At 35.9% G+C, this 12498-nt stretch overlaps 1 protein-coding gene across 1 annotated transcript in view; it reads right to left on the bottom strand.

The window, feature by feature from the left end:
• Nkain3 (sodium/potassium transporting ATPase interacting 3) overlaps positions 1-12498 on the bottom strand; it is a 280286-nt gene that overhangs the window by 27468 nt on the left and 240320 nt on the right. The window contains exon 4 of the mRNA XM_042666127.1: positions 1242-1302. Within this exon, the coding sequence (XP_042522061.1) occupies positions 1242-1302 (61 nt within the window). The remainder of the gene's footprint in view (positions 1-1241; positions 1303-12498) is intronic.

Below are 12498 nucleotides of genomic sequence, written 5' to 3'. Positions count from 1 at the left end.
TGTCCTTGAGCTTTATTGCTCAAGGTTAGAGCTCTATCACTTGAACCACAGTACCACATCTAGCTTATTATTATTATTATTATTAAGGGTGGTTAATTGGAGATAAGAGTCTCCCAGACTTTCTTGCCTGGGGTAGCTTCATGCCATGATCCTCAGATCTCAGTCTCTTTCAGGCATGAGCCACTGGTGTCCTGCCTACAATTGTACTTTTGAAATGTTAAAAACTCTAGTTCAAGTATTATTAAGAAAACATAGCGTTTTATGTTTTATGCTTGCATGTTTTAATTGCCAGATACATTATATTTCATGTCTGTTATTTCCTAAATTTGGACAAGTAAATAGAGGCAAAATTTCATTGTTAACTGGATTCCACTTCCTCCGTCATACTATGCCTGTTTCATGGGGAACATTCATCAGATCTTTTTGTAATCATGTTCTAAAAGGAAGTTAAAATGACTAGGTATATCATCTCATTTATGTCAAAGGGTCCAGTTTGGACAATTCAAGCAACAATTTACATGATAAAACCAAATCTCTAAAACTTTTTTGGATAGGTATGTTTTATCTAACTGTAGGAGAATAGTTCAAAAATCTGTAGGAGAATAATTTGAAAGTGTCTATACATTAGGCAAATGTTTAACAAAAGTCCTTAATTGAATTTGTGGTTAAATCTTTATCATATTCTTTAGGTTATAATATGTATTTCATTTTTGGGGTATTAAAATATGGCTTATCTCCTAGACATTGCACAATTCATTTTAATATATCTTGTGTTTTTGCTTTTCATCTTGAAAATCATATTTTTAAAAACTTTTTTCTAGCTTTTTATGTAGCTTTCATGTAGGTCTTGCTATATATAATACATTGTATTGCTGTTACTGCTATTAGATGGACTTCAAAACTCTGCAACTGGATAAGCTGCTTAGGCCTCTGCTGAAGAGTTACCGAAGCATGACATGACAGCAATCCTCAGGCTTGCAAGTCTGTGATGCTCCCGTACAACACAGGACAGGAGTATCAGTATTTCGTGTGTCCTTATTTTTGTGCAATCTAATTTGTCAGTGACTGATTGTGTCCTTATTTTTGTGCAATCTAATATGTCAGTGACTGATTGCAGTGTTACTGTGCTGGGATCAATCATTTCAGATTCAAAACAGGAAAGATTTCACAGCTCTGTAATGATTAGCTTTGGGAGCAGCAGGTCAGACAAACGAACCTTCAAATTGCTGAACAATACTTACAGGTATCTTCTTCTTCCATGGAAATACTGATCACATAACAGGCAAACACAAACCCAACCAACTGCAAGAAAAAAATACATGCAGTAAGAATATATGCCATGGTTCAAGTGGAAAAGCACCATCCTAACAAGTGTGAGGCTCAGAGTTCAAACCCCAGTAATGCCTGCCACCCTCCCCCTTTCCCCCTCCCCGGCAAAGGATCCATAATCCAATCATGTCCTTGCCCTTCTGAGACAGTGCATGGTAGTAGCAGCTACAGGCACTGGGTTAGCAGTACCTGCTGTGGTTGAAATCATGCTCTACCAAAATACAAAACAAAACAAAACAGAAAAACAAAAATATATGCCAAACATCCATAAATATGTAATCCAATAGATATATAGGAAGAATATGTATTAGTAATATGTAAGTTTATAACAAAAATCTTATCTTAAAATAATATCTATGATTATTAAAGAGCCTTTACCTTTCTATGTCACTTGACAAGATGTGAAATATTCTAGATAGTTCCTTTAGACTTTGATTCAGTATTAATAAATCAGCACAGATAAGTCAACACATTTTTTAGGTTTTGACTATTTACAGAACAATTTGTACTACATGAGTCATTACCACAACTATTTTAATGTTTACTAGCTACAAAAAAATAGAAATGCGTTGCTTAGAAATTAAATAGTGATTATCTACTGAATTATTGAAAATAACTCTGAATGTAAAAATTCTTTTTACTACTCAATTGGTTTGTTAATTACATCATATGAAAATGTATTAATTTTGTGATGATTAGTCATTGGTGAAGTGAAGGAGAGAGACAATTTATATTTTGGATATAAACAGTTCAAAAAATAAATGCAAACACAGGGTACAGACAAAGCTTTTCATATTATACTGAGGTGGTGATTTCTATTCCACAGAGTCAAGCATGTTATAATTCCTGGAGGACCAAATGGACAATGAATCTAGTCTAGTCTAAAATTGTTGTTGATAGATATGAGAAATAGCCACCTGGATAGCTATTGTGGTCTGTCTTCATAGCCTTATCTCATTGGTAAAGTCTGTTTCTCCCCCCACCCAGCCTCAATATAAATTAATGTTGTAAAGAAAACTTCTCTTTTTTCTTTATTACTATTATTATTATTTTTAAGAATTTGTACAATCTTTTTCAATTCATATCAGCTTATGAGTACAATGCATCTTAAAAAAAAATTGGTCCTGGGACTTGAACTCTGGGCCTGGGTGCTGTCCCGAAGCTTTTGTGCTCAAAGATAGTGCTCTACCATTTGAGCCACAGGCTCCACTTCTGACTTTTTTTTTTTTGTAGTTTAGTGGAGAGAACAGTCTCACAGGCTTTCCTCCCAGGGCTGGCTTCGACCTGTGAGCTTCCCATTTCAGCTTTCTGAGTAGTTAGGATAACAGGCATGAGCCACTAGTGCATGACTCTTTTTGTAATTTTTCCCTTTTCTTTTGAAAATCATTATCTTTAAGTAGTTGTACAAAGCAATTGCTCTTTAACAAAGCGGTTCATGTGAACAGTGCATCTTGATCCACGTCACCACTTTCATAGTTCTCACCCATCTCTCCTAATGCCATCCATCCCCTCAAGTTGCCTGGTTTTATTTTCACATATGTACATCAAAGATTATGATTGTTTTTGCCCACCCTTTCTCTCTCTCTCCATCCCCCCTACTCCACCTATGACCCCCACCCCAACTTCTGAAACAACACATATTGCAGCTTCCTGTTATTCACTCTGTTAAACTGTAAGTTAGTTGTTCATAACTCCCATACTTCTCCCCAGGGTATGCCAGGACTCATGAGCTATAAATAGTCCAGTGTCAAAGAACAGTTCCCAATACAGAGAACAACATATTCCGAGGGTTCCAATGGCACATATGGATTATGACCTGAGCTTCTAATCCTTACCAAAAGTATATGAAAGACCATGAGGCTCCTAGAGGCTGAGAGATTAGGAAGTGAGGTCATACGGATTGACAGAGGGATCTAGCTGTGTGCTGAACAGCCCTTCTATCTGTTGGATACCTCCCATCTCAATCCAAGTGAGGTGCTGCTTCAAAGAAGAAGTTGGGGAGGAACTTGATGTTATACTTTGGGGGGGAAAATGGGGACTTGGCATCATCTTGGAAAAGTCACACTGCAAGGGGCTGTGGCTAGTGGACTCTTGGCTGAGAGTTTGAAGAGGCAGGGCCAAGTGGGCATAGCAGCTCAGGGATGCACATGAGGGCTCTGAGTAAAGTCTTTCGAATGAGCTCCCTGTGGTGCTCTGAATTTGGACTCCACCTTAGAGGACTTCCCACCAGATGTCGAACTTCAGAAGAAGGATGTTGGTACTTTAGGTACAAAAAGTGAGTGGAACAAAAGATGTTAAATGACAAGTCAGGGGACTGAAAATGGAGAGAAATAGATGAGACTCCTTTATGTGGCAAAAAGTGTGTGTGTGGGGGGGTTCTAAAGAACTCATAAAATCACACCTATGAGGATATCAGCCTGTGGGAACAGTCATACCCAGAGAGTATGCCCTCCCTGATGATCTATCAACCCAGTCCTCTTAAACCTTCTTCCACTCATTTCTTATCTGATGATTCTTCCTTTTATTTCATCTTAGGAGAAAGTAGCTCTGTTCCCTCTTTCTTATTGAAGTTCTGCATCTTGAAATCAGGCTCAGCCGAGGAGCAGTTTTTAATGGGTTAGAGTTTACATTGACCAGGATGGGGCAATTTATTATCTATGAGGGGCCAAATGAGAAACAAATTCAGCCTGAAATGTGATCCAAAAGCAGAGATAGAACAAAGTCATAGAGTGTGCCTGAAGGGACAGTGGGAGAAGGCATAACATTGCCTTCAGATTGATTTCTACCAAACCTGGCCTACTAAACTGGCAGCAGACAGAAGAAATGCCTTCAGATCCCACCACCATAACTTTTTGAACAGTTTCCTCCCAATCTTTCAAATAGTTGCCATATATCAGACACTATTATGATCCATAAGCTTAATTGTTAAATACATAAAGTTGGGTCATTTAAATATACTACAATGTATTTAAGAAATAGCCTATTATTAAGTCATTTTCCAATTTTAAGTAATATGGTGCCAGATATTAATCCTTTCCCTATACTTTTAATGATCTTATTCCCAGATATAGAAAGATCATTGTAAAAAGTACCATTAACTATTTCTGATTTATTTTTACATATTATTGAACTGATTTTCAAAAGACGTTTATACCATTTTCCCCTATGGCAAGAACATTCAAAATCCTGCCATGTAGCTGTTTTGAAATATTTGGTACAATAAAAATACACAATTATATGTCAGTTAAAAACCAACAAAAAATAAGTTCATAGTACATCTTATTCTACCATCATAGTAACAATGCTTATTTTGGCCAGACCCTTAGTAGCAGAGGAACTTGCCATTTAAATATATGTCAATAAATCAAAATTATATCTCTTTATTCATTAATTTATTTTCCAATTTTATTTTATTTGAAACATTTTCATGCTGTGTGTGTGTGGGGGGGGTGGGTGTCCAGGGCTGGGCACTGTCCTTGAGTTTCTTCTTTTTTTTCTCAAGACTAGTGTTTTACCACTTGAGCCTCAATGCCACTTCTGGCTTTTTCTGAGTGGTTTATTGGAGATAAAAGTCTCACGGATTTTCTTGCTTGGGCTGGCTTCCACCCATGATCTTCAGATCTCAGTATCCTGAGTAGTTAGGACTATAGGTGTGAGTCACTAGCACCTGACCTATTTTCATGTTTTATCAGTCACTTTTTTTCTTTTTGGTGGTACTGGTGGTTGGAGTTCTGGCCTTCAGGCTTGCTAGGCAGACACATTCTACTATTTGGCCATGACATTTCAGCACTTTTTCTTCTGTACTGGGTACTTTTGAGATAGGATCTTGTTTCCTGCCCAGCTGCATGCTTGGGTCAAAAAGCTGCCCAATTTTGACTTCCTTTCCTAGTTAGTGGGACAGGTACATGCTACCACATCCAGCCTTTTCCCCTTGAGATGGAGTCTTGTGGACTTTCTTGCTTGTACTGTTCTGGAGCTGTAGCTGGAATCTTCTTGATCTCAGCTTCTCAAGTAGCTAGGATTTCATTCATGAAGCACTGGTATCTGGCTTATTAGCGACTTGTAGGTGAATTATATCAGGGTTCTTCAACCAGTTGTTAATTTAGTGTTTTTTAAAATAATTTATGTGAGATCTTACAGGGTAAGACTTTTTTGTTGCTATATTAACTGCAATTTTTAAAAGATAAGTGTTTGTGATGGTTTAACAAAATTGAGACATCATATATACGAAATATACTAACTCATATTGTGAGGCACTTTCCTTAGGGGTGTGCCACAAGTGTGTATATGTTTAAATCAAGAATTCTATTACACTGGTTTCACACTGATGTTGGAAGAAATTGGCACAAACTTCTTGATTTAAAACAACACAAATTTACTATCTCAAAGTACTTAGACCCAAAGTCTGAAATGAGCTTCAGGAGGGTAAAGTGAAGGATGCCAACGAAACTAGAGTCCTGGGAGATTGAGCAAAATTGGTTTCCTTTCTTTCTCTAGCTTCTATACATGTCTTCATTCTTTGGCTTATACATTATGACTTCATATTCATAGGTAGCAACAGTGGGCTGCTGTTTCTTAGTCTGCTATCTATGTGTCTTTCTTTCTTTTGTCCTCTTGTTCTACTTTTAATGGTGCTAGGAATTATGTTGCATCATCTGAACAACCCTAAATAACAGCTTCATATTTAAAACCATATGATTATTGTTCTTCTCATTGTATTTTCCATGCATAATTTAACAATCTCTTATCTTGTCAGAGAATATGAATATGAATGCATCAAATCCATCAATAGCGTAATTGTTTCTGGTTCAATTTGTTTTAGTCTGTGTCTCTCAAATTATTGAGTCATATGTTCTTGATAATCTAAACTATCATCAAAGGAGAGTAACACATGTATATCCAGAATTCACTAAAAAGAACAAAACCAGACATGCGTATTCATTTCATCAAGATCTATAAGGCTCATATTATGAACTCATAACTCAGAAGAAAAAACACCAATGCAAAAATAAATTATTCATGTTAATGGCTAAGTATGTTTTCCAATGGCACATTGCTCACAGCGTCACAATCTGGGAAGCTATGGTTTTGCTACACGGGTAGATTTTTGCCTCTCCATATCTGTTTTTCTCAGGAAAGATACTGAGTTTATTTAGCAAGTGATTTTTTTCTTTCTTTCTTTTTCTTTTTTTTTTGGTCCGGTCATGGGGCCTGAACTCTGGGGCTGGGCACTGTCCCTCAGCTCTTCAGCTCAAGGCTAGCGCTCTACCATTTGAGCCACAGCACCACTTCGGCTTTTTTTTTTTCTGCTGAGGAATCAAACCCAGGGTCTCATGCATGCAAGGCAAGCGCTCTACCACTGAGTCACCTTCCCAGCCCCTCTTTCTTTTTTTTTTTATGCTTAATGCAGAATATCTTTATTATAGCCTTCAGAAAGTCTTTTCCTAGAGTTAACAAAAAAAAGTGCCCAGGCCAATCATCGCCTACTCCAAAATCCCAATTCAGTTACCTTCCTGTAAAACATATGCAGAAAAGTCGAATGAAAAGAGAAACCTGCAAATATTGTGTGTTTGACTGGAGTCCATTTCATGATGATTTAAACGGCCTTCTAGTATAAGATGCACCTTTCTCTTTGGAATGGTAGTAAGTGAATTTATTTGCTGAGACTTACGGAAAGCAAGCGATTTTTCTACTCTTTTAGTTACTATAGATTTTGTACTTGTATTTGTACGTCGTTATGTGATACTTTATTGTAGACTTTTACATGTATAAAATGTGTAAGTGATTTTTCTACTCCTTTAGTTACTATAGATTTTGTATTTGTACATTGTTATGTGGTACTTTATTGTAGCCTTTTACATGTACAGAATGTGTAATAAAATGTGTAATAATCAAAAAATGATTATTGCCCCTAATTCTATCTGCAGTTTTAATTTATTCCTTTGTCATGAGTAATTATTTGCAGGTTTCCAGGGGTCAGGTGTGGACACCTTTTAGGGATCATTATTCTACCTCTCATATATTTGTATTGTAGGCTTTGTGTACAACTTAAACTACATTCTATGAAGCGATTTGAGGAAATAATTGAAGGTTTAACATGAAATATATGATCATAACATCACTTGACAGAAACTGAGAAATCATGTTGTGAGTCCACCCATCCCTCTCACAATTTTAAATAATGGCATTTAATATTGCCAAGGAAACGTCTATCAGCCAAATAATGTGCACATATCTATCTTATATCTTTCCAACATTACTATAAAGATGCGTTCTTAAAGCAGAACCTAATTATTTTAGCAGCATTTATTCTGAATAATTATAGGGGCAGTTTAAAATTTGCTGGTGTTATCTTTTCATTTTGATTATAGCATCACTGTTTTTATCTTGTATTATACTTGGCAGCTTATAGTAAACTAAAACAAGAATAAAACTAACAAAAAAACCTTACAAAACATTCACGCATGTGTCTATAATTAAACTTTAATCTACAAATTCCTGCAGAAAAACATACACAGGACTTGAAATTATGTGAGTATTGGTTTTGTTAAAAGTAATAGCATAATCTGTAATTTATTCTACCTAACACAGAGAGCTTGTAATTCATCTCAATACCCATAACATGAATGTCATTGCTAATCCCAATTATGTTGTGATGCTCTTGCTGCGGCTTAGGCTACAGCTGGCATCTCAGTGCCACATATAAACTAACATATAGGCCTAACCAACGCTACAAATGTTGAGATATCAGTCAAATATTGTTACAGTGATGTTTTTTCTTAGGGTTCTAGAGAAACATAAATAGGAAAGAAGTTGTGATATCTCCTTTTCTTGTTGTTGTTGGTAGTGGGGCTTGAACTCTGGGCCAGCACGCTATCTCTCAACTCTTCAGCTCAAGGTGAGAGCTCTGCCATTTGAGCCACAGTGCCACTTGTGGTTTTCTGGTGGTTAACTGGAGATGCGTCGCATGGACTTTCTTGCCCGGGCTGGCTTTCAACCACGGTTCTCAGATCTCAGCCTCCTGAGTAGCTAGGAGGCTGCCACCAGTGCCTGACGAGAAGTTGTGATATTTTATTCCTAAGTTTCATCTCTTTTTCATTGGGTTATTGATTTTCTTTTTTTCTTTTTTTTGTCAGTCATGGGCTTGAACTCTGGGCCTGGGTGCTGTCCCTCAGCTCTTCAGCTCAATGTGAGTGATCTACCACTTGTGCAGTAGTGCCACTTCTGGTTTTCTGGTAGTTAATTGGAGATCAGAGTCTCACGGATGTTTCTGCAGGGGCTGGTTTTGCACCTCAATCCTCAGGTCTCAGCCTCCTGAGTAACTAGGATTATAGATGTGAGTCACTGGCACTTGGCTATTGCTTTGTTTATTAAATAATATATATATATATTTATATATAGTAGGATGAGAGATTAAACCTAGGACATCAGATGTGCTAGGGCAGTTTGTCTAATCACTTGAGCAATATATTGTATGTCTCTCTGGAGGAGTATGAACTTCTTTGTAGAACTAATTTTAAAGATAATCTTGTTTAGAAAATAGTTAAAAGAGCTGAAGTGATTTGAGCTCTTGTGACATCAACACTAATAAATAAGATTTCTTTTAAGACTAAAAGAGCTAGACCTAGTTGCAGCTGAATAGGTGAAATATGTCTTCCTATCCAATGTGCTTGAAATAACTTGTACTCTTGTTCAGTTTCTGCAAGGAAGAAGAAAGATAAAGGTGGAATGAACAGATCACATTATAATGGAAATATAGTTCTGAGCTAGTTCTTTTGTTTGGCACACAGACAAAAGATGTTGTACTACTAATTTATGTAAGAGGTTGCTTTGGGCATGATGGCTTTTATAATCCAATTTTTATCCATCAACTAAGTTAAATTTAATCCCCTGAATTATCATTTTTTCTCATCTAGATAGGAGAGAAGTGACCGTGGATATGTCAAAAATTTTTGATTGAATGCTATAGGGATCTTCTGCTATCAACTCGAGGTCTTCATAATATTTCAGTACTACCATGAGTACTAATTTGCTACTGTTTATGCTTTTCTAGAGAAAATGTAACACTTCTATGTACACATTTATGTTGACTTAATGTAGTCTAATTGTTATTTGAATTATTTATTTATTGTTTTTTAATGTAAAAATACTGTATAGAGGTGTTACAGTTACATGAGCAAGGTAATGAGTACATTTCCTATCGAGCATTGTTGCTTCCTCCTTTGTTTTTTCCCTACCATCCCTTCACTCCCACCTCGAATTATTTTATTTTTTTATTGGTGCCTTTGAGATGAGAATGATGTTTAATATGTGTATCAATATATATTAACACAATGTTAATTTCTTTGACAAGGGATACATATTTTGTTTTTTTTTCTAATATTGGCTCATTTCTTTTGGCATTCATGGGTCCATCAGCAATTATTGGTAAGTACATCAGCAAATACTGGTTGGTTATTGGCATTTACTGGAAGAAAAGCCAGGGGACTGATGAGAAGGCCCCTTGAGAGCAACACAGCCATGCTGAAATACTCTTCTCACATATCAATATGCAGAGTTAATTTGATGGTGTTGAGTCTAGGAACTCAACAGGAGGTTATTTTGTCTTGAAAAAAAATTAGCCTGATAAGGAAGCCTTGGTCTGAATCTACATCTCTAGCATTCACTTTTACTTTGCCTTCCAGCTGATGTACCTGGCTGGAAAGTATTAACTGCTAATAGCTCATTCATAAATTGTTTCACTATATGCTTAAAGATGCAAATCTAAGTACCCTCTAAAGAATCTTTACAACATAAAATAAAATTTTATTTTATTTTATTTTTTGCCCCAAACTTACATTTTTAAACACTAACTTTCTTCCAAGCAAAGTAGAAAGAGGTTGACCAGATGGTTAACATTGAAAAGTAGATGCAGACTTTATTACCCTGATCATTGAATACTGAATATTGAATACTGAAATTCAAGGAAAGGTTTGGGGATAGGGCAAGATATTGAGCAAATTAGGAGGAATGACTAAGAAGATGATCATAGGTGAACTCACATTAAGACAAAAGATTATAAGTCAGTTATGTGTATATATACATATATATGTATATATACATGTTTACTTACATTTGGTATAACTTGTATTTCTTTCCTATAGTTTAAAACTAAGGATTTTGTTAAAAATATTGAGTTAGCAAAATATTTTCTGAAAATACCCATTTTTTATGTGCTATAGAGAACTGAACAATGTACTCATTTTTCTTTTCCAAAATAACATGTCATTTGATGGACAGAAACAAAGTGTAAGAAATTTGATCAAAATGACATCATACTATTTCTCCCTGTATAGTGATCTTTTTTTTTTTACTGATGAAATGTGGGGACGTACAGTTTAAGAATAACAAAACAATATACAGTTACAGAAAAACATGTCAGATCCAATTGGTCACTAATGGGCCTTAATATTGCCTTAATAGATGACATAAAAGGATTTTTGGCCAGGAAATTGAGACATACTCTACCATTAGCTGGAAACAATAACATGAAGACATGCTATGATAGAAATATGAGATTCTTCTCCAGGCCTTCCAACACAATTTCCTAGCCATAATCCCAACAACATTACAAATGAATTAATTAAAATAACTCCTTTTACTTTTGCTTTATTGAAGGGTATATTCATAAAATATTTATTCCAAAAATTACTTTTGCTATTGTGATTAACCAAACTGATGTTCAATTAATAATGTAATGCTCATGAAACCTGTCTAGACATCCTGTTAATCACCAATTTGTAGATGGCTGACTTGTATATTTCTTGGTTTCCCAGAATATGAATTGAAATAGTCCCTCTGGCTTTCTGCTTGTCTACGTGAAATGGAATAAAATTAATTTTTGCCAATAACAAACACACACACTAAGAAAGTAACTGGAAGGTGATCATCCTGATTATTTTTGCTTTTAATAAAGTTCAAAGAGCGATTCCTTTTAATTATAACTTTTTTCCTCTGATTATAGTCATTTCTTTAGTTTTTTAAATTACCAATTTTATGTTATATATTCTGACAGTGTAATTTCATCTTCTTTAACACAGTGAATGAAAATGACCTAAGACTTGTTTCCAACAGAACATTTTACATGAGAGATGGATTTGCTTTTAGTAATAAGTTGATTTGTCCTTGTAATTGATTTGTTTTCACCTGCTGACAGGCAAGCATTGACAGGATTAGATTTCATACCTGCAGCCACCAGGATGACAACCACTGGCTGTGTGTCCTCCTAGTTGTGAATCTTACTCAGAATGAGTCAAAGAATTGAGTCAGCTCTGAAATCACAAGTGTTTCCCCATTTCAGGTGGTGGTGAGAAAAGCTCATCCAGTAAAACACAGAGAGGAGAGATTGTAGGTGAGAAGATTGATGGGTTGGTGGGAAGCCAAGAGTTTCCTTGATTAGCATTTTTCTAAAGTTCTGAACATTCATATTGTTTGAATGATGAGAGCCTTCTCCAGTTAACAAAATAATCTAGAATATTCTAGATTGCTTTCTTCTAGTTATTTTTTTCTCCTGAAGTTCAAACACTCTACAGAATCCTTGCTTAAGACTGTTCTGTATGAGGTGGGCAGGGGCTCACACACTTTTACCCCTTATAGAGCTGTGTGCCTGTGAAGGTCATTGTATAGAACATTTGTGAGTAGAATGCTTCCGCATGCAATTAATTTAGGGGTAGGTATTAAGTTATTTGTAAGAGAAAGCATAACTTTCTAATGCAAGGTTTGGAATTGTTAGCCAAATTAACTTTGTGGTACATTAACAAAGTAACCTGGTAGTGTTTCAGGGATGCTGACAAAGAACTTGGTTGCATATCAACAGCAGCAGCAAGAGTGCCATATAACTTTTCTCATATTCTTTGGGTCATAATGGTCGCAATGCACAGTGGGCCATATTACTAGATGAGAACGTCCAGTTCCTTTAAAAGGAAGGTAAGAAGGTATTTCATCCCTAAGCTTTGCTTGCTGAAACCACCACCCTGAGAACTGATAAGAGAAATTATTCAGGCAAAAAATCAGTTTCACATTCAGTGTAAATTAGATGATAGACGGTATAGAGAGGATTTGAAGCCAGAGATCTTGTTAAAATGAAAAAAAACCTTGCACGACTAATTGATGTCATTAAAAAAAGCATCA

The sequence above is a fragment of the Dipodomys spectabilis genome, unplaced genomic scaffold, assembly GCF_019054845.1.
Source record: "Dipodomys spectabilis isolate Male_0828 unplaced genomic scaffold, ASM1905484v1 ptg000015l, whole genome shotgun sequence".
In the NCBI taxonomy this organism is placed as follows: Eukaryota; Metazoa; Chordata; class Mammalia; order Rodentia; family Heteromyidae; genus Dipodomys; species Dipodomys spectabilis.
This window is presented reverse-complemented; position numbering and strand designations above follow the sequence as displayed.